Source organism: Netta rufina (genome assembly GCF_964035555.1).
Source record: "Netta rufina genome assembly, chromosome: 26".
NCBI lineage: Eukaryota > Metazoa > Chordata > Aves > Anseriformes > Anatidae > Netta > Netta rufina.
Window position 1 is genome coordinate 5425864 of NC_140150.1, and position 22364 is coordinate 5448227.

The window sequence follows — 22364 nt, forward strand, 5'->3', positions numbered from 1 at the left end:
AATCCCTCTATTCCCAAAACCCAGTTGCCCACAGGCCCCTTCCTTCCCCTCTGCCCTTTTGGGCCACGCTGAGCATCTCCCCCCCAGCCCAGAGGCTCACCCCCCTTCGTCCCCTCTTCCCCTGGGCAGGTTTCGACCGCTACTTCTCCAGCAGGACGCTGGACAACAACCGCCGAAACATCTGGTTTGCTGAGTTTTGGGAGGAAAACTTCCACTGCAAGCTGAGCCGGCACGCGCTGAAGAAGGGCAGCAGCATCAAGAAGTGCACCAGTAAGGAGCGTGGGGATGCTGCGGGCACGCGTGGCTGCACCACGCCGGCTCGGCAGGGACGTGAAGGCGATGGCTGAGAGCCCAGGGCAGGCGTTAGAGATGTTTTGGTTGCTTTCCCCTTATGGCCTTTCGGCTCAGCCGTGTCCCCGCTGCTCGGGAGCTGCCAGCCCAGCTCAGGGCAGCTGCGTGGCAATCGATGCTCTGTGCGTGGCGGTTTCGGGTGTGAACGTGGGTTTTGGACTAAGCAAGAAAGCCAGGAGGGAACGATGCTCCAGAAATGCTCTTGTCCGTCCCTGTGTGCTGTCTGTGATTTAGGAGACGTGGAGTGTGCTAGGTTTGTGTGTGTGAGGCACGGTCCCTGTGCAGAGCTCCCAAGGCTGCTCCCTCTCTCACACGTTTCTTGTACAGCTCCCTTCCCTTGGCCCCGCTACCTGCAGGCACAAAGCCACCCAGATTTGGGCTGGATTCTGCATTATTTAGCAGCATTTGGATAACTGCCTCTCTCTCATCTCATGCTTGGCAGAAGCACCGTTGTCCTGTGAAAGTCACGGAGCCGCTGGTGCCTCCTCATTCCTTTGCAAACAGCTCCAGTCTAACCCAGTCGGGCTGAGGTGTCCTTGTTCCTCTCCGGGCAGGGAATGGGGCATCCTTGGGTGCTCCAGCCCCAGCAGAGCCCAGCGCAAGCCTCCTGGCCTCCTCCTTAAAACCCGTCGGGTGTTTTTAGCCACTTCCAGCTAAAGCAGGCTTGTCGGGATTAACGCGGTAAACAAGGCGAGCCGGGGATCTGTCTGGCTGACAGCGCTGCTGCTGAGGTGCTGCTTGGAGGCTCGAGGAGGTGACATGTTTGCTGAGAGATGGGAGCGATTTGCTGCCTGCCTGGCACCGGCTGAAGACCGATAACGCCACGGCGGCTGGCAGGCTGCGAGGCAGCGGGACGTGGGGATGTTTGCACGTCCCCCCCTGCCCCCTCAGGAGGGACTTGGGCACAAGCTGTGTGTGGACGTCGATGGGTGGATGGGCCTGGCTGTGCCTGGGAAGTTGGATTGGGAAGGGGCTGATTTTTTAATCCCCTTTCACCGCTGTGGACCGGCGGGATGGTGCTTGTACATCCTCACCCTTGAAGGCAACCCCCAAACGATCTGACCTGGGGGTGTCTCGTGGGTTTGGCAAGGGGTTTCGCACACCGCAGGAGCTTTGTGCCTGTTGCACAGGGTTCAGCAAGCCATAAGGGCAGCGAGAAAACTTGCCTGTGCCCAAACTCTCGGGTATCTGAGAGCCCCCTGCTTGTCCCTGATTGCATCAGGAAATCCCCAGCACCGGGAGATGCATGAGGAGGTCCTGCAAAGCACTGATGTCTTCATCTTCATAGCAATGTAGTGCTAAAGCGAGCAATATTTCAAGCCTAAGGTATTAGTGGAGGCAGCTGAAACCATGACATGGCAAATGTCCTAGGAGCTGTCTTCAAATTATCGGAATTTGTCAGGAAATAAATTATCTCCTGAACATTTGCTTGGCAGATTAACAGAGAGGGGAAATAATGCAGGACCTGGAGTAAGCAGCCTGCCTGCGTGGTGCCATGCGTGCCGGCTTTGCGAGATTTATGCAAATGCCCCATGTAGGGTGGTTTTGTAGGAGTTATATGGGTTTTCTCCATGAGCTTCCCGTTTGGGTAGAACACAAAATGCACTGGGAAATGCCAGCTCTTAGTGCTTTGCATCCCAACACAGGAACCCAAAAGCTCCCTCACCAAACAGGACAGTGCATCGCTCTGGGTCACGCCTGGGAGAGCTGCAAGGTGAAGAGAGTGTGCGTGTGGGGGGGTACACGGTTTTGGGGTGATTCCTGCTGGCCCTAAGACCAGCCCTGCAGCATTTGTGTACTCCTGTCCCAGTGTCACCCTGCTGGGAGCAGGATCAGCCCGGGAGCTGTCTCCCAGCTGCTCCTGCAGGGGGATCTCCCCAGACCCCCACCGAGCTCCCCCATGGGGCCATGTCCCCGGTCTGCTGAGGGCTGCGTCCCCCAGCCGTGACCCACAGTGGTGCCCGCAGGGTGCTCCTGGTCCCTACAGGCCAAGCTTTGTCCGGAAAGCTAATTAATTGCCTTCGTTTAGTGGGGCTGGATGGTAGCTGTGCTTTGAAGCAGGGCTGGAGATTCCAGGCTGCTGGTGGATGCAGTGCAGCAATGCGGGTGGAGGGGAGAGGGCTTTGGTTTGATTTTCCTTCTGTGCTTGCAGTTCCTCGTATTCTTTTCCTTGGTTTGCTCCTCTCCAGTCTCTGCCCAATATTTTTTATTTTTTTTTGTGGGACTGGCAGTTCTCCAGCACAGTCTGTCCCAGCTGGGCCAACAGGGGAGGATATGCCCCATTTACGTGTTTGTTAAGATGAAGAAAGGCTGCTGGTGGGTAGGGCTGGGCAGAGATGGGGGATGCCTCTGCGTTCCTTAAAACCCACAGCTTCTCCAAACCGGCACCTCCAGCTTTGGTGCTGAGGTGCCCAGGGGCTGGTGGGGCTCTGAGGGCAACTGAGAGGCAACATCACCCTAATTTTCCCCAGAGCAGAACTGGGAGTGGTTTTGATTCACTCCTGCTGAAAGCCAGTGCTGGCCATGGGATTGGAGTTGCTGCTGATCCTGTCTCACCCCGCTGGAGCAGATAGCCACTGCTGTCCTCAGAGGGATGCCTGTGAAGGCTCCTCGCGTGCTTGAGAATTAATTACCAGCCCTGCAGAACGATGCACGACCCTGCTATTATAATCAGCGGGGTCACATCCCTTTTGCAGCCCTAATCTACTGAGAGTTTCACGGAGATTTATTGTCTCCGCATTGGGAACGTGCCGTCACGAGCCTCAGCATCCTGCTCCACCTCGTCCCCTCTCCACGCCAGCCTAATTCCTGCTGCCGTGGGTGGGCTCCTGGGGGCAGCGGCAGGGCTGGGATGCCCCCAGGGGCTCAGCGCCTGTGTGCAGTCTGTAACACCCTTTTTTTAACGGGTAATTATCTTGACAAGACAGAGTGGCTTGTCTGCGCGCCGAGATGAATGCGGGGAAGGGCCCCAAGTTGAGGGAGAAGATTAATAGCCCCTGTCAATAACGTGGAAGAAAGGATAACTTGACGGGTTTCGCATGAGTAATCTCCACGTAGTCCAAAAGCATTTTTATAACTTTGAAGGATGGGCTATAAATTCCCCTCCTTGATATCATCTTTTCTTGTTGGTCAGTTCGCTATCAATTTGCTTTAGTGTGCTGTCAGCTGCGCCTCTGCGTCCGGCCCGGGGACTTGGGGGATGCTGTCCAGCCTGCTTGGAGGAGCCAGGATTAATTCTGGATGCCCTCAGATAGCTTTCGAGGATGCTCGTGCCTCTTTTGGAGGAGGCTCAAGCTTTTGGTGAAGCTCTTCAATCTGCTGCCACTGAAGGAGAGGTGCCCTGTGGGCACCCATCCATGCCACAGAGGTTTTGGCTCCCTGAAGCAGCATCACCCCATGGCAGATACTTTCTTGGCTGTAATTAACAGCGTGCTACATTAATCGGTGTCTTTTGCTAAATGATGAACACGTTTCCAGCCCCATTAAGGGTGGTTACGACAGGAGAGACAGGCAGCTGTTGCTGGTAATTATCGTGTCCTTGCAGCATCCTGCAAATGGGGCCAGCCGGGGCTGTGGGGTCTGCAGGGAGCCAGGCTGGTGGGGGGGACACGAGGGGCACAGAGTGGTGGGGGCTTCGGGAACCTGACAGGGGACGTGCAGCTGGTGTTGGGGATTGCCTTGGGGGTTCCTTGGTGCTGCTGGTAGAGCCCAGTGGGTGGGAGCACCCAGCGAGATGAACGAGGGCAGCGGTGGGGTGAGGGTGGGATGGGAATCACAGCCCAGCTGGGCGCCAGCCCTGGGAGCTGCTGAGCGTGTCCCAGTAACGTGGGGTGTCCCGTGGCACTGGGATGTGACATCCTGAGGGCTCTCACCTCCAAGCCATGTTTTGCCAGCACCCACGTGCTCAGAACCAAGTTGCAGGGAGGAGGTGGGGATGTTTGCCCTGTGGATGTTTCCTGGCTGCGCACCGCACCCCTCCTGCCCCATGAGCCCAGCTCAAGTACCCAAAACAGCCCTCGAGGTGTGCCCAGAGGGGCTGGGGGAGAACCTCAGCATCCCCAGCAGCACCTCCCAGCCCCTCTGGCCCGGGGACGCTGGCAGCAGGATTTCAGCTGGAGGCCAGGCTTGAGGCTGAGCCCTGCAGTGCAAACGCAGCTGCTGCCTTGGGCTGGCACCAGGAATTACAGCTGCAGTGTGGCTTTTGGGGTGGTTTGGGGAAGAGTTTGGGGTGGTTTGAGACACGTTTCTGCCCTGCTGCTCCTCCTTGGGGGATGGCTGGGTGGTGTAAGCTTCCCACTGGGAAAGAGGCTGCCTGATGGGTTTGTCATTTTGGGGATGGGGTTGGAGCCTCCAGCTGCTTCAGCCCTGGGGATGAGAGGGTTTGTTTGCAAGGGTTTGGCTGCAGCGAGGTGGCGGCAGCCCTGCTCTCGGTGTGTTCGCAGACAGGGAGCGGATCGGCCAGGACTCCTCGTATGAGCAGGAGGGCAAGGTGCAGTTCGTCATCGATGCCGTCTACGCCATGGGGCACGCTCTGCACAACATGCACAAGAACCTGTGTCCTGGCAAGGTGGGGCTGTGCCCCAGGATGGACCCGGTGGACGGCGTGGAGCTGCTCAAGTACATCCGCAACGTCAACTTCTCAGGTCTGTCCGTACCCGGAGCTGGGGGAAGTCACTCCTGCTGGGCTGGGTGTCTGGGGCTGTCCCTCACCGTGGGCACCCAGGCAGCAGCACCCACGATTTACTGCTGTAGCAGCAGGTCCTGCCTGCTCCCCGTGCTGCCGCCTGGCAGTGTGGCTGGCAGAAATCCCTCGGCATCACACTGCTGTGCCCTTGTCTGTCCTCAGATCTCTGGAAAAGCATCGTTTCCTCTCCTCTATCTCTTTAATAAACATTCTCTGTCTTGTCCTCCTTATTACTTCTATTTATCTCCTCTCTGTGATCTCCTCTGCAGTGTCTCTTTTATTTATTTTTCCCTCCTGCTTGATTTTTCTCTTCCCTCCTTTTATTAGTATTTATCTGTTGATTTAACATTAAAGCTGCTTTTCCCACTTTCTTAAAAAAAGCAGTGCAACGGCCGGTGTACCAGCACTGCACGTGGCCTCGCAGTGAGCTGTGGCTCCTGCTGGGGGCCGGTGGGTCGATCCCCACAGGGTGTCCCCCGTGCCAGCTCAGGTGTGGGCTTAGTTTTGTTTTCCATAATTCCTTTCTCCTCCCCCTGCTCATGCTGGCACCGTTCTGGCAGCTTGCTGAAGCTGGCAGCAGTCCCAGCAGCGAGAAGCCCCACGCCGAGGGGGAGTGTTGGGCCCTTGGGTGCTGTCACCCAGGGCACACCGTGGTGCTGGGTGCTCTGGGTGCTGAGCCCTCCGTCACTTGCAGGCATTGCTGGGACTCCGGTGACCTTCAATGAGAACGGAGACGCGCCGGGGCGTTACGACATCTACCAGTACCAGATCAGGAACTCCACTCCTGAGTACAAAGTCATCGGGCAATGGACCGACCACCTCCACCTGAAGGTACGGCTGGGGCTGGCTGCGTCCCGTCCCCGGGGAGGGAATGTCCCACGGTATTTCCTGTGCACCCATCCTGTAGGAAACTCACCTAAGACTTAAGGATGTGATTTTAGGCAGCCAGACCTGGGGGTGTCAGAGGCACGCGTGTGTGGTTCAGCCACGGTGACGTGCCACCAGTGCGTGTGGCCATGCCCTGCTGGCACGGGGCCTCTGGGTGTCCGACACCACAGCTCTGATAAGGGAAGGAGAAGCAAAAGCAGAGTAGAGGGGCTGTGCTTTGGGTGTCTGATGTTGAATCCCCTGCATTTCCCAAAAGGCTGACGGGGAGCTTCAGCACCCCCCTCTCTCCGTGCTGGGTAGGGCTGGGGGTGTACTGATGGGGTGAGGGGATGCATCCACGCCTGGCTTGAGCATCAGTGGGGTCGGTGCCGTCTCACCCCGCAGGTGGAGAACATGCTGTGGCCCGGGGGTGGGAGCCAGCTGCCCAGCTCCATCTGCAGCCTGCCCTGCAAGCCAGGCGAGAGGAAGAAGCTGGTGAAGGGCATCCCCTGCTGCTGGCACTGCGAGCGCTGCGACGGCTACCAGTACCAGCTGGACGAGTTCCACTGCAAGAGGTGCCACTTCAACGAACGCCCCAACGAGAACCACACCAGCTGCACGCCCATCCCCATCATCAAGCTGGAGTGGAGCTCGCCCTGGGCCGTGGTGCCCGTCTTCATCGCCATCGTGGGCATCATCGCCACCCTCTTCGTGGTGGTCACCTTCGTGCGCTACAACGATACGCCCATCGTCAAGGCGTCGGGGCGGGAGCTCAGCTACGTCCTGTTGACGGGCATCTTCCTCTGCTATGCCACCACCTTCCTCATGATCGCCGAGCCCGACCTGAGCACCTGCTCCTTGCGCCGCATCTTCCTCGGGCTCGGCATGAGCATCAGCTACGCCGCCCTGCTCACCAAGACCAACCGCATCTACCGCATCTTCGAGCAGGGCAAGAAGTCGGTGAGTGCTCCCCGGTTCATCAGCCCCGCTTCCCAGCTGGTCATCACCTTCAGCCTCATCTCGCTGCAGCTCGTGGGTGTCTGCATCTGGTTCATCGTGGACCCGTCCCACTCTGTCATTGACTACGAGGACCAGCGGACTACAAACCCCCACTTTGCTCGGGGCATCCTCAAATGTGACATTTCGGACCTCTCCCTCATCTGTTTGCTTGGGTACAGCATGCTTCTCATGGTCACCTGCACTGTGTATGCTATTAAGACCCGCGGGGTCCCGGAGACCTTTAACGAAGCCAAACCCATTGGGTTCACCATGTACACTACTTGCATTGTGTGGTTAGCCTTCATCCCTATATTTTTTGGGACGTCGCAGTCGGCAGAAAAGGTAAGGAGGGGAGCGGTTTGGCTGGTGGCCCCGTGGGCTGCCAGGAAGGGGGCTGCGAGGGGCTGGCGTGTCCTGAGCCAGGAGGGGTGCTGCTCTGCGGCCCTGCCACTTGGAAATCGTGGTGAGAAGCATTGATTTGAAACCTCTTGCTCCACGAGGGAGCAGAGGCCCCTGCCTCCAACCCTCCACTCTTGCCTTTCCTTTTCCAGATTTTTTTTTTCTGTGTGTGTGTCTTTCCTCCCTCTCCCCTCCCTGTCTTTCCTGGTTCATTTCCTCTCTCCCTCCCATTTTCTGTGTCCTGTTGTCCCTACTGCCCCTCCCTGAGCAGGGCTGGTAGAAGTGAGCTGCTGCTGGGTGGAGGGGATGTGTTCCTGGGGCAGCTGGGGCCCACGTGGCCATATCCAGGACCCCAGCGTCATTGGCACCATGGACAAGAAACCCTGAGGAGTACCCAGCCAGCTGCTTCCCCTTGTGCCACATGGAGAGATGGAGATGCTCTTGGAAATCCCAGAGAGCTGGGGGCAAGCGAAAGGGAGGAGCAGGCTCCTGAGCTATTCCCTTCTTTCCTTGGGGCACCTGGCAGCCTTCTCACTCAATTTGCTGCAATTTTAATTAATACCTGAGTATGGCAACACAGCACCCACAACGAATTCCTCGGTGTGGCTGCAGCACAGAAGGTGAGGGGACCTGCAGCGGGGCGCAGCAAGGATCTGTCCTGGGGGGCCGTGCTGTCCCTGGGGGCTTTGGGGAGCCCGTGCTCCTCAGGACCTGCTGCAGCTCTGAGTCCTGCTTGTGTAGACGAGCACAGGATGGACAATCCCAGCAGTGGATCTGTGCTGGGAACCCACCAGTCTGTCTGCCTCCCTCCCTGTCCCCAGCTGCCCGTGCTGGGCGCAGAGCGTGCTGCCGGTGCCAGTACCCATGGGAGCAGGGCCAGCCCGGATGAAACGTGTGCTCAAGTGAGAATGAGTGAGAACAAAGGGAAAAAAATCTCATGAATGAGACCAAAATCGCCTTTGCCTGCCAGACAAAATGAGAATCGAGAATCGCATTTATGTTAAACGCGAGCAGCTCGTGCCTGCCAGCCTGGCACTGCCTGTGACACACAAACCTTGGTGCTGCTATTCCTGAAAATCCCTGGCATTGACATCCTCAGGGTGACCACCACTCGGATTCCCCCTCTGGACCCATTGCAACTGGGGCAATTCCCCCTCGAGTGCGTCCACATCGATGCCGAGCTGCTGAAGGTGTGGATTTTGGAAACCCCTATTGTAAGAGGGTTGGCTTGCTGGCAAAGACCAGATGGCCTTTTGGTGTGGACACCAGAGTTTCACTCGTCCTGGAGAGCTGCTTCTGCTCAGAGCATCAAACTCTGAGAGCCTGAGTCTGTACACAAACCTTGAACCTTGTCTCAACCAAAAAATCTCTGCCAAGCCAGCCTGCTCTAGCCAGAAGTGTGAAGGAGAATTAAAGGAAATAAATGGAGCCTTTTGCAGCATTTCCATTTTGATGAGATGGCAGGGGAGATACTAACAAGAAAGCAGGTTTTTTAAGAAATTATTGCAAAACAAAAGCTCCCTTAAAGCCACCTTAATGTGCTCGGCATACTGTGGGTAATAAAGATGGAAATGATAATGATTGTAGATTATGCGCAAGGTTGCTCACCTCTTCACTGCAGCTTGTCATGGGATAATTTAGGGCTGCCGAAAGCTGGCTGTCAAGTAGCAATTCGACAATAGGCTGTGCCTCACTTCGGGGGCTTGTAATGTGCAGGGCTTCTCTGTTATTAGGCTGCTAACAAGCTGATTAGAGGCGGAAAAAGTGATGTTCCCAGCTCCCCTTGGACACAGCGCTCTTTCTCAGTGTTTGCTGCTGCTGTGGCGGCCGCTGAGCAGTCCCAGGAGGGGCTGGCAGCGTTTTGGCTCAGCACAAGGACGTCCTGCTGGGGGGTGCCAGCTTGGAGCATCCCCAGGACAGGCCACAGAGATGGACGAGCCCAGAGGGGCAGCTGGAGGAATCGGGTGTTTGCTTGCTGCCGGCCTTGATGCTTTAGCTGCTGGTTCATGGTCTTGGGGAGAAAAAGGTGAAAAAGGTGGTGTTGTGCAGCCTGTGCAGAGGCTCTGGCTTGGAGCACGTTGTTGGGATGAGAATTAGGGGTGTTGGCACTGGCACAGCCCTGCAGCGGTGCTGGCATTGCCCGGGGTGCTCAGTAGGGCTCAGCAGGAGCCCCCTCCTCTGCCCTGGTCCTGCAGGGACTTGGGCCCCACGGGGGGCTCAGCACACCCAGGGGACAAGCTGGGAGCTCTGCCTGGGGCCCTGTTGTCCTCACGGAGCATGGCAGGCGTTTGCTTGAGGCTGGGGGATGGCACGGGGCAGCCCCGCAGCACCCAGCAGCGCCCAGCACCTCGGCACGACCCCCGTGGCCAAGGCTGCCTTGTGGCGGGGGGCAGCAGGACAAAAATCTCAATTTTTCTGGCATTTCCCTTCACCTTGTGCCTACAACTTTGCATGGAGGTGGCATATTATTATAACAAGTCCCCCAAGCCTTTGCTCAAAAGAACCTCTTATCCCTGCCGATCCCGGCGGGTTACAGAAATAGCAATAACCGAGGATCTAAAGAAAGAGACAATTTCCTGCACTGATAAGGCAGCAGCCGAACAGCGGTGTCATTGTCTGGTTCTCTGTTTATCACATTTGCTTTCAGCGAGGGAGAGAGGACAAATGAGAAGTGTCCAGAGGTTTGCTTAGCGCTGCTGGGGAAGGGACGACGGGGTTTTCCCTTCCCCGGCACCCACCGAAAATGCAGGACTTGGTGCTGCGAGCACGGCTTGCTCGGCTGCTTGCCCTGCTCGGTGCAGGAGCAGCATCCTGAGCCAGGAGTGGGCAGTGTCCTCTGCTCCTCACCATGCCATGGGGCATCAGATCCTGCTGAGGCGGAGATGTCGCGTCCTCTGTCACCGCAGCTCACGCTTCAGGGGGCCCTGGAGGCTGCTCGAGTGCCATTAACGGGGGCACAGCAGGGCCCTGGGCTGGAAGCTAATTATGGGAGTGGGAACTGAAACCGTGAGAAACGGTCGTTTTCTGGTATATCGAGAGGTTAACGGTGCTTCGCAGTCGTGTTTGGACTCCAGGCTAAAAATATTCCTCTGTGAGCCAAAAAGGGGCTTGCCAAAAAGTGCCCCTGATGTAGTGCAGAGCTGGCGGTGCTACCAAAAACAGGTGGTTTGGCGCCAGCTACCAAAACAGGGCAGTTTCTGCCGAATGGCTCATCGGGCTGGAGGTAGCTGTGGTGGTCCTGGGAGACCCCAGATGTGCTGGGGGGGTCCGGGGGTCTTGGCAGAGGGAAGCCCCCAGCTGTGCTGGGGATGTGGCCCCGGCAGGGAGTGTGCACGGGGATGTCAGGTGTGAGCTCAGCTGCTTCCCCTCTCCATCGAAACGCCTCTGAGCCTCGAGGCATGGGTGGGAGTCTGCAGAGGCAGAAAATATGGGAACTGCGAAGCGAGGATCCTCCAAAAGGCATCTGCTGAGGAGCAGGAGTGTGGGGGGGAGGTGGGGGGCTGCTGAGCCTCGGCTGTGCCCCACAGCGGGGCTGGGGGCGTTGTGCCGAGCTTTGCTGGTCCCCAACGCAGGGCTTGGGGGACCTGGAGCTGGTGTCCCCGTGCTGCCCTCACTGCCAGTGAGCCTGGCCCTGGGTGCTTGCAGAAAAGTCTGGAGAGCTTCAGCCAAAAAAAGAATTCAGCCAAGAAGAGAAGCAAGGGGTTGGGGGGAAGGAGAAAAAAGAGAGAGAAAGAGGAGATATTCTGGCACAAAGAGATGTTTTGACTTTTCCTGATGAAGTGACATTTTTATTTCTAAAATCTGCCTAACTTGACTCTGTGTGCATATAGAGAGAAGGTGGAACAAACAAACCAGCGCATGTGACAGCAATAGGTTTTATTCTGGGGACAAACCAAACTTCTTGGCTGACTCAGACTGAGCTTGGTTGCTTTTTTCTTTTGGGTCAGGTCGGAACACTCCGAGGGCTGTGTGTTTGCTTTTGAAGGGGGAGAACAAAGCGAAATGTTTCTCTGCGTGGTTGCACCCAGGTCCTGCAGGCCCTGGGGTGGGACAAAGCCCAGGCCAGGAGCTGTGGCTTCCCACCAGCTCTCACTCCCAGGACAGAGCTGCCTCCATGCACCTTCTCCCTGCAGACCCTGGTTGCCCCTCTGTGCTCAGCTTCTGCCCTCGGTCACCTTTTTGCTCCACTGACTCCAGGAAAGGAGCCTGAGCTTAAATGCACGCAGCGGGGGAGCTGGGGGCACCAAATCCCACCCAAGGAATAACTCCAGAAGAAACCCCGGACACCAAGCAGCTATGGGATAACGTTCAGAAACTGCTTTCAGCCTCCTTGTTAGCAATCTGTGAATCCTCCCCGGCACCTGAGCGCAGCTGGAATAAAAAATAGTGGTGTGTGCACAGGCACGAGGAGACCCCGAGCCCTCTCCCTGCCCTGCCACGTGCGCCACGAGCTGTGGGAGGGGATGCTGGAGAGGACAGGGCCTGGGGCTGGGAGCGGGGATGCTGGCGGAGAGAGGATGGGCGAGAGGTGGGGATGGGAGGAGGGAGGGGGTCCCTTCGCCTCCTGTTGCTGCCTGCTTCGGATGCCCCCGGCTTGCGAGGAGACTGCCAAGCGCTTTCCGTAGAAAAATGGATTATTCTACAGTCAGATTAATGGGCTTTCATTTCGCAAAACATCTGTCACTGTTAGTCCTGGACAGTGAGCGTGAAATTAGTTTTGACTGCAGAAAGGCAGCGTCGGTGTGTAATATGTGACTTACATGACAACGGTCCGGGAGCCAGCTGGGGAACGGGGATTACCTGTTGGAAGGGGACGGGGGTGCACGGGATGCTCCGTGGCCATGGTGTCCTCGCTCTGCCCATCACCACGGCGTTGGAGCTCCTGCCCTGCAGCTGGCGGGGCGTGCTGGGGGTGCTGGGGAGCAGAGGGAAGGTCAAGAGGGAGCTTGGCCCCTGTCCCTGGGGATGTCTGTAAGCTGGGGGGCCAGCAGCTTGCTGGGGGGAGGCTCCTGCGGAGCAAGGGCTTGGTGCAGAGAGGCTGTGCCGGGGTCCCAAAATGCGGGTCGGGCACCAACGTGGTATTTCCCCATGTTTGCAGGCGTGGAAACAGCAAAAGCAGAGCAGCAGGCTTCTCCACGTGTACTTTGCCTTGGCCTATGCAACAATTTGAGCCTGATGTTTAAGATCCAATACTGCCCAAATGTCCAATCCTGCCTCCCCACTCCGTTTATTTAACCCCAAGGTCGCACAGTCCCTGCTCCTCTCCTCCTTCCCCAGCTGATCATTTCCCCCCTCATCCTAGTGAGCTGAGTGTCCTTGTGTCTTGCAGATGTACATCCAGACCACGACGCTCACCATCTCGGTGAGTCTGAGTGCCTCAGTGTCCCTGGGCATGCTCTACATGCCCAAGGTGTACATCATCCTCTTCCACCCGGAGCAGAACGTCCCCAAGCGCAAGCGGAGCCTGAAGGCGGTGGTCACGGCGGCCACCATGTCCAACAAGTTCTCCCAGAAGGGAGGCTTCCGCCCCAACGGGGAGGCCAAATCAGAGCTGTGCGAAAATCTGGAAACACAAGGTAATGTGGCTCCTGGTGCGGGGAGCGGGTCCTGCCTGGAAGCCCAAAGGCCTGGCTGGCCGGCAGGCTGCAGCTGGGCTGTCCGGTGCTGCATGGGCTCAGGTGATGCTGGCAGCACGGGGAGGTGTCAGATGCCCCCTGCCATCCTCCAGCAGTGGGAAGGGCTGTGTCCAACGTCATGGGGGTCACTCTGCTTCCTGAGGAGGGTGGTGGGCTCTGGTTATCTGCAACGGGAGAGCAGCTGTCCTGTCCATTGGCAGGGCAGATTTCCCCTCTGTTAATATATTTGCACCCAAGAATCATATTTTTTCATCACCATAGCCATGTGGGTGAGACAGGATGTGTCGTGCCTACTCCCTCCGTATGTTCTGCAAGGCCGTGTGTGCTGTCCCATGGGAAATGCTGATGGGTGGCTGGAATGGGAAATCACAGAATCGTTAGGGTTGGAAAAGCCCTCCAAGATCATCTGGTCCAGCCAACCCCTACCACCACTGTCACCACTGAGCTGTGTCCCCAAGCACCAGCCCCAACCTCTCCTTGAGCCCCCCCAGGGACGGGGACTCCCCCACCTCCCTGGGCAACCCATCCCAGTGCCTGACTGTGCTGCAGGCACTTCCTCTCTGCTGCACTCAGCATCTTTCTCCCACTCAGGACTTGTAGCAGGAGCCCCCGAGGCTCATACGTGCTGGGAGCAGGGAGAGCTGAGCCTCCTGTCTGCTGCATCTCCAGCTCGGATGTGTCTCACATAGGGATTACGGGAGCTGGGTGTGCAGTGGCGTGCCAAGGCTGCAAGCTGGGCACAGCATCGCTGCCAGGGTGGGAGGCACGGAGGGTCTGTTCTTCACTCTGTCACTGGTGGGTCACGGATCCTGAAATAAACAGCAGAATAAATAATTCACGGGGCTTTGATATGGGCAGATTGGCTACGAAAACATTGCAGCTAACAAATAGCTCTGTCAGCTCTAATTTCGTATGGCCTATCTAATTGTTAGCTGGGAAACCCAGTCTGCAATCTCCAGCAAGGTTCATTTGTCAGCGAGGCACCGAGGTGGACACAGAGCACTGGGAGGGGGAGCTGCTGGCATCTTCGCTCTCCCATGTGGATAGAGCCCACTGGGCTTGTAAAGGATGCATTTGTGCTGCTTGTGGTGTCCTGACCTCTGTGTCTCGCCCCATGTCCTTGGCTGGAGGTGTCTGTGTGCCTGCTGAGCCCCGTGGTCTGTGGGGACCTGGTGGCAAGGTCTCTTCAGAGCATTGTGCCCAGCCAGAGCACCGAGAGGAGCCAGGGTGCTGCAAGCTGCTGCCACCTCCTCTCCCTGACCTGTGGCTGCCACTAAAAGCAAGTGACACGCTGCAGCCCAAGGGCAGCAGCACAGCCCTGCAGGGAGCAGAAGTTATTATCTGGCATTTTCCTGGCTCTGCCAGGCTCGTGAAGGACTGGGGCAAGAGGAGGTGTTGGGAGAGTGGAGCATCTGTGGGTTTGTCCAGCTTGAGGGAAGGGAATGGGAATATGAGGATGCATCCTGGGGCTTGTGGCACTTCCCGGGGTCTCTCTTCATGGCAATCTGTCTTTAGAGAGCCCCCAGGGGCTCAGCTCTTCTGGCACGGCTCAGGGTCCTCAGAGGGACTGTCCCCGGTGCCAAGGCTGGCCAGATCCACGAGCAAACACCAGGCCGTGTCCCCACCAGCAGCTCACTGGCCAGATGGGGGGTACGGGATGGGAGCCAGAAAGGGCGGGCAGGTTTTGTCACCCATACATGCGAGACTTGTCTCTCTTTCCAGCGCTGGCTACCAAACAGACCTACGTCAGCTACAGCAACCACGCGATTTAACTCCAGGGATCGCAACCGCCTGGCACGGAGGGAGGCTGCGGCTGCCACGAAGCGGGAGGGAGCTGAGCTGCATCCCTCGTGGCACGGCGCTGCAGGGGAGTGGGATGGGACAGGGAGGTGGCAGCGGGGTCCTGCTCCTGGACGGGCTGGGGGCAGAGCTCCTGGGGATGATGATGTTCAACAGCAGCAAAAAACAAAACAACAAATAAATAATAAAAAGAAATCACTGACCACCGTGATGATGCATGCCTCCCCACGGAGGAAGAGGAACAGTTGAGCAGGGGGGGATGAAATGTGGGGAAGAGCTGATGGACTGCAGCAAGGCTTTGTTTATTTTTTTCTGTATCTTGGCAAAAAAAAAAAAAGAAAAAACAAGAAAACAAAAAATGACCCAACATTTTCCCTTTTCTGGAATTTGTGAGATTGTTTGTGGTTGTGCAGCACCTTCTGGTTTCTTCCTTTTTTTTTTTTTTTTAAATTTTTTATCCCTCATTTTCTTTTGTTCCTGTATTCCTCTGTCACTCTTCACTCTCCCTTATCCTACCAAATTCTATATGTTGCAAAAAGGAAAAATAAATAAAAAATACGTAAAATTTAAATAAAAAAGAGACAACGAAATAAAATAAAATAAAACCTAGACTGTGTTCAAAGTGCTGATTTCTATAGGTGGTTAATTAATGTACGTGATGATCATATGGATTGAAATATGTCTGCTTTATGTACTGACCAGTCAAAAAAAAAAAAAAAAAAGAAAAAATACAAAGTTCAGTGCCTGGATGTTTATGAATTATTCGATGACTGTGTAGAGCATGATCATTTTTATACGAGGAGATTTCTAATAAAAGACCATGGTTTTGCACTCGGCGTTTGCTGTCTCTTGGTGCCTGTTCAGTCCAGCCCCCAGGAGGTGACTTGGTTTCGGACAGCGGGGAAGGTTCTGGTGGCTGAGCGCTCCCAGGCAGGGCTCAGCACCCTTCCCCTCCACGTGGGTCCTCGCGAGGGGCCGGGACAAGGCCAGAAGGAGAGCTCAGCACCACGCTGGCACAGCGTGTCAGGGCTCGTGCTGTAGCTGGTGCTCAGTGCTTGGGGCAGAATCGGGCAGAAAGGGCTGAGTCCTTTGTGTTTGCTCTTCCCCAAGGTGTGGGTTGAGGCTGGAGGATGGCACAGTGCAAAGGAAGGGATTTCCTCTTCTTTTCTCCCTTTAGAGGCAGGGCCAGCTCCACCATCCTCATCAAGACTCACATGGGTTAATTAGGGAGTCACCAGCTAACGAGAGCAGCCCTGCCCTGCCTGCTTACCCCAGGCTCCAGCCTGCCTCTTGGGACAGCACAGCCCGATGCACAGGGTAGGTGGCTGTTCTGAGCCTTGCTTTTGCCTGTTTTGGGAGCTTTGGTGTGGTTGCTGATGGTGTCCATGTCCCTGTGCTGTGGAAAGACACTTGGAAAGGGGTGACTCTGATTGTTTACTGCAGTGTAAGGAGAGGTAGGTCCAAGCTCCTCTTTTCACTTGAGGACAAATGAGAGGTGGGCAAAGGAGGCAGGAAAAGGTGCTGCTGGCCCAGAGAGTTGGGCTGGCTCTGTTTTTTTGAGCAGCTTGCTGGGTGCTCTGCAGCGACATTGGAGCTGTTTGTGGTGTCGCAACCTCTGAAGCAGCAAGGATTTCTTCCCATCTCTTTACGTGTGTTCCTACCAGTGCAAAATACCCATGTATTCCCTCTCTGAGCCCAGGAGAAGCTATCGCACTGTTTTGCATGTTTCTAGACCTATTTGTGTATTAACTGCAGCCCCACAGTCTGTGCCTCTGGCTGTGTGCCCCGGGGAGGGGAGGTCTTGGTGCCACTCCAAGTACTGCAGGGACCTTCAGCTATCAATCAGTGCAAGGGATCCAAGCCTGTCCCTGCTGATGCAGGGAGGACAGAGCAGGGCTTGAAGGCAGGAGTTAAAGAAGAAAAATATAATGAAACGCCTGAAACTTTCATAAGATCACACTTGTCAAAAGAGCTTCTCAGGAGGAAGAACTGCTCCATTCCCACTGCGTTCATCACTGTCGGATCAGATGTGAAATGCTGCCTGGTTCACAGGGCTCCTAGAAAACCCAAGTCGATGTCTCTGGTGCCATTCCTAGCTTTGTTACTGCTCTGCTGTTTTTACAAGCAGCCTTCCACCCCAAGCTCTTCCTGACAATGACTGGAAAGGCTGATTCCACTTTAATTACAGCATTCCTCTTCTTCCCCTTGCAGCTCCTATGAGGAGGGATGCTCTGAGCCCTCCAGAGAGGCTGTGGCCAGGGAATGACTGTGCTGCCACCCAGCAGATCCCCCAGGCGTGTCTGTGCTCTGGTGGTCTGTGGAGGGACGCAGGGCACAGCACGAGCAGTGGCCCCAGGAGCTATGGCTTGGTGTGAGAGGTGGTGGGGTCTGGCCTTCAATATCTGGGATGGTGCTTCCCAAGGGGGCACCTTTGATGCTTGGAGAAGAAGTCACTTGGCCAAATCTTTATTATAGTTTCAAGTAGATTCATGTTCCCCTCTTGCATCAGGCCCTATTTAAGCGCAATAGCTACCCTGATTTCCCGATGGATCTGATGGAGTTTTAAATCAAGAGAGTCCTCATGTGGGTACTTATTTTGGTGTAAGTGTGCTTTACAGTGATTCAGTCTTATTCTTTACAGACTTTAGCTTAAATAATATAAAGAGGCTCTTAAGTAGATATGCAAAATATTTGTACAAAGCCAACCTCACTGGTCTTGGAACAGAATTTTAATTGGCCCCATTTTTATCAGCTCCAACCTACCCCTACTGGCACTGTGTCCATGTGCTGGCAGAGCTGCATCCCTCCCAGGGCTGGATGTGTTTCAGTGGCGGATGCAGTGACCTCTGAACATGGTTGGTTAATTTTGTATGGCATTTCCTGATGCAGTGCCGTTTAATTCTAGACACTTATTTGATTATGAAAGCTAATTAAAAGGGAGCAGTCTATAAGCAATTGAGATGGACTTAGAGTGACACAGACCTAGGCAGGCTCTGGTGCTGCTATCTGCAGAGAGGTGATAGCTGCTGCTGTTGGGGCAGGTTCGGGAGCTGGTTTGCATCTCTTAGGATTGAGTTTCAGCTTTGCTTGACATGTTTGAGGGCAAGAGGAGCAGAGTAGATACTGAGTGATCTGGTGGGGGAATTCCTAGGTTTTGGCACTTCATGTAAATTTTTAATAAGGTGCTTGCACCAAAGTCTGTGCTGTTGTTCTCCTCTTGTCCTTCGCAGCTTAAAAGCACTTACCTGTTTTTTCCCTTATTCTCGTGAAGGACTGCTGAATTTAAATGACAATAACTGCTTGAGTTCCCCAAGCGGTTCGCCTGTACATTTCTTCCCTTTTAATGGCATGCTGAGAAGTGGGGCAGAAAACCTGCTGTAGCACCAACTCCAAGGTTCTCCTGCTCGTATCTCCCCCACTCAGCTGTGATGGGGAGTTCCTTTCCTGAGCTCCCCCTTGTTCCTGGGAGCTTTTGGGGTCCCACCACCCTGCCAGTGGTGCGTTGGGTCCCGTTGTGTGTGTGTGTGTGTGTGCATGTCCCCAGCCTGTATGTGAGGCAGCAGCGTGGAGCCTGTCATTAACTCTGTTCTGTGAGAGGCAAATTACAGACTCTAGTGACACAATTAGGCCAACTCTATAGGAAATGGAAAAAATAAAATCAAATCACTTCTCTGTAGATTTCTCAGTCTCATCTCTTGCTCCCCAGCCGCTCGGGTTTGGAGCCCGCCTGTCAAAGCCACAGGAGAACCCCTGAGTAAGGAAATCTGGAGCAAGGGGATGCAGAGAGCAGGGCTGGAGCAGGCAGGTGGAGGATGGAGCTCTAGTGGTTCCTCCCTTGCTCCACAACTGGCCTGTGGGCAGAGCTGCGCGGTCCCAGTCTGGCCTCAGGAGATATGAGTGCTGCTTGGAGCAAGGTGCCACTGGCACTCAGAGGAGAAGGCAGCAGAGCTTGTGACATTTGCTGTGGTTCATTTCGTGGGAGACCAGCTCCGCAGTGAGCAGGTTGAGCTCATCTCTGCGCTAGAAAATGCTTCTCCTACTGAGAGCCATCACCAGCTGAAACCTTTGTCCTGGAGCAGCAGGCCCTTGGGGGGCCACTGGGAGCTTCGAAGACACAAATGGAGACTTTGAGTGTGATTTTCCTGGATTGTGAGAAGCCAGGGAGGAGGCTGGAAAGCTGTGGTGAGTGCATCAGTGCTGCTGAGGAGGCAGATGATGCCTCCGAGCCGTCCCAGGGGGACAGGGGCCCCCAGTGGGAGGTGGAAGCACCCCCGTGCCCACTGCCTGGTTCCTCTCTGCGAAGCATCCCCAGCAGCCAGGGCCCATGGCTGGGAGGTGAGCGTGTGGCACATACGTGAGGGTCGGTCCCCAGTGGCAATATTCTCTTGTATGGCCGAGTGAGTCAATGGCAGATTGTGTTGAAATCTCACTTCAGCAGCAAAAGCTGCAATTAGCATTTAATGAAGCTTCTTGCTTTTATTTTTAGGTAACCTCCGATTCCCTGACTGTGTAATTTAGTCCTCCATTGCTTGGAGATAATTAAAGTATGTCACTATAATTTGCTTTTTTTAAAAGCCTGTAATTATGTTTTTATTGAGAATAAAAAAGAAGGGGGGAGGGGAAGGGGGAAATGAAAACAATTCTAGAGTAGGGGAAGAAGCCTGGATGGGCAGGGGGGGTTTCTGCTAGCTTGAATGTTCTCCCCAGGATGCTGGATAGACCAGAGACAGAGGAAGGGCTCCTGCATTGTTGTGGATGGTGGCAAGGTGTGTCTCAAGTGGAGGTGTGTGAGCTTCAGGTGCCTGAAGGCCCGGATTTTGTGTGTGTGACTTTCAGCAGCAGCATAACCACAGTGTGTGTGTGGGCTGTGTGCAGGACCAGCCCTCTGTCCTCAGCATCACTCCCCTCACAGCATCCTTCGGTCCTGCACCCTGGGCAAAGGCTGTGGGGTAGCCGAGGGGGAGGCATTGCAGGGTGAGTTCAGCCTGGAGCAGAACAGCTGAGGGCTCATCCCTGCAGCCTCCCACCCCCAAGGTTTCCCTGCCATGCACAGCAAACATCTGCATGCACGCTGGGTCTTTGCCTATCAGCTGCAGGCAGCTGGTCTCTGTGACAAGGCGCGCTTTGCTGAGTGCTGATGGCAGATGGGGGTGGCTGGGTTTGGGTTTTGGGAGGTTTTTCCTCATGTTTTTGGACCCTTGGGATTAGCCTTTGGTGGCTACTCCTTGCCATTTGGGCTGTGTTTGAGTCTGTAAATGCTGCTACTGGATGTCAAACAGCCAGTGTCCCTCCAAAACCCCCAGCACCAACACTGACGGTGCCAGCCAGTGCATCGTGCCTTGCTCCCTTGCTGTGCATGGCCTCTGGGCCTGCATTGCTCTGGGGAAGCCACAACGCTGCAAACTGGTACGAAATGAAAGTGGCTGTCACAGGAGGAACCGCTCACCTACAATTCACAGCCTGGAAGCTGGCTGTTGGAGGAGAGTTGAATATTGAAAAAATTCGAGATAATTGATTGGCCTGTGGCCAGTTCTCAGCCAGAGACTGATGAAACAAGTTGGATTGTTAGCTTTTTCTTTAAGTTATTCTTGCTCAATTTTTTGAGTGCTAAGAAGTTATACTTGGTTTAGAATACATTTAATTCATTAAAACATTGTTCTACTCTGATGCAGAGTTCAGATCTGAACCCAGGCTTTATTCTTTATTTAAATGCAAAGGTTTCTCATCAAAAACGCAAAGCAGAAAAAACCTTGGTGCTTAGGAAAAGGGACAGGATGGAGGGTGAATGGTGCTGAACTGCGTTCCAGCACAGGGACCTCAACAGAGCTTGAGCTGATGTCTGCACTGGTGTGTGCCCAGTTTGCTTCATGCCTATGCTGAGGTGAAGCCTTTAGGGGCACTTGCCCAGTCCCGCAGTGCTCAGTATGTCCTGGCACTGCAAGCCAAAGCCCTGCAGACAGCCTCTGACGCGGGGTGCTTGTATGCTGGGATGCTGTGAAAATTGGTGCAGCCCCCTGTGAAACTGTTCACTCCGCAGAGGTCTGCTCCTTGTGGAGATGGGGCTGATGTGAATCATGGAAGTCTTTGATAGAGGAACACCAGGCCGGGGACTTGTGTCGGTGCGTCCTCAGACTGTGCATCCCCTCCCAAGATAACTGCTCTCCAGGTGTCTGAAGTGAACGAGTAGGACCTGTCACCCTACACACTTCACTTGCAGTACATTTTCATTCCTCCTCACTGCATAGAAATCCCTCTCCTGAGCCCGGAGTTACGCCGCATTCCTCGCAGAGCCTTTGTTATCTGATGGGGATAACAAAGGGAAGGAACGGCACTTAAAACCCTATAAAAACCACACACAATTATCAGCTTTTGTACTGGTTGCTATGGGAACCCCATACAAGAACCGGAAAACCTGGAGTAAGAAAGTGATATCGTTAATTAGTTCTCCTCATTCTTTCCCTATCATGGTAGAGCAATTTGATAATAGAGGAACATGTCACTTAATTATTGGTAGGTTAACCAAATACAAGCAAGAGTGAACTTCGAGGAGCGCAGGCTGTCCAGGGAAGTCAGTATGGGAGGGAAGACAGAGCTGGAGGGATGTCCAGTAGATATGAGGCAACAAGATAGCACCTAGAGAGAAGGCACAGAGTCCTGTTGTGTGTGGGGTGGTGCAAAAGCTCCCAAAGGGAGTCCAGGTGTACCTGAAGGATTTTGTTAAGAGCACTTTTTGATGGGGGAAAGTGGCAACATACGTGTTTTTCATGGATATAATTAGGGTTATGTTTATGGTAGGGTTAGGGTTAGGTTTGTTAGCATTTGGAGAGAGCAAATGCACAGATCCTGTTGTGTCTGGGGTTGCATAAAGGCTCCCAAAGCATGTTCAGGTCTACCAAAATGCTTCCGTTAGCAGGATTTGGGGGGACTTTTTGTCAATTTATTTTTTCGTCAGGGTCATATTTATATTTAAGTTTAAGGTTAGGGGTTGGAGATAGAGATAGCACGGATTGATGGTGCTTTGTACCATCATGTGCTTGCCCCAATGTCTTTGAGTACTTTGTTGTAAAAATGAGCCCAAGCCCTTTGGAGAGATCTGTCACGTCTCTACTCACCACGCTCGTTGCACGCTCTGTGGGTTGATTTTGGTGGTTGCCTTGAGCAGAGGGACCAGTTTGGCATTGCTGACGTGGAGGGCTTACTGGAGAACCTGAACCCTGAACACCTCTGAGCCGTGGGTTAGGTTGCAGTCTTAGCCCAGCTCTGCTGGTCCCTGGAATAAGGTTTGGACTGGTTGCCTCTGGCACAGGGTCCCAGTTTTGTGGAGCCAGATGCCAGCTGTGGGCATGTGTGAGCTCTTGCTGTAAATGCTATGAGTTTTTCACCAAACAAGCTTCATTAATCATCTAATAACCAGATTAATTAAATATACTGAAAGTAAACAGCGAGAATGTAATTTGCCTCTGATTGCCATGTAATTGTAGGAGTATGGTCCTATTTGCATATGCAGTAAGTGATGTTGACAAAGGCACTAAGACCAGGAATAACTACTCATGGAGAACTGTGTTGGTTTTACTCAGGTGGGCAGCTGAGCTCCACCAGAACAGCTCTCTCACTCCCTCTCCTCAAAG

At 54.6% G+C, this 22364-nt stretch overlaps 1 protein-coding gene across 1 annotated transcript in view; it reads left to right on the top strand.

Annotated features, from left to right (window-relative positions):
* Nucleotides 1–14708, top strand: part of GRM4 (glutamate metabotropic receptor 4) — a gene marked incomplete at both ends in the record, with an annotated part of 35887 nt that extends 21179 nt beyond the window's left edge. The window contains 6 exons of the mRNA XM_084301813.1: nt 130–270; nt 4794–4994; nt 5730–5866; nt 6308–7243; nt 12630–12876; nt 14659–14708. Of these exons, the coding sequence (XP_084157939.1) occupies nt 130–270; nt 4794–4994; nt 5730–5866; nt 6308–7243; nt 12630–12876; nt 14659–14708 (1712 nt within the window). The remainder of the gene's footprint in view (nt 1–129; nt 271–4793; nt 4995–5729; nt 5867–6307; nt 7244–12629; nt 12877–14658) is intronic.
* Between the last annotated feature and the right edge of the window lie 7656 nt (nt 14709–22364).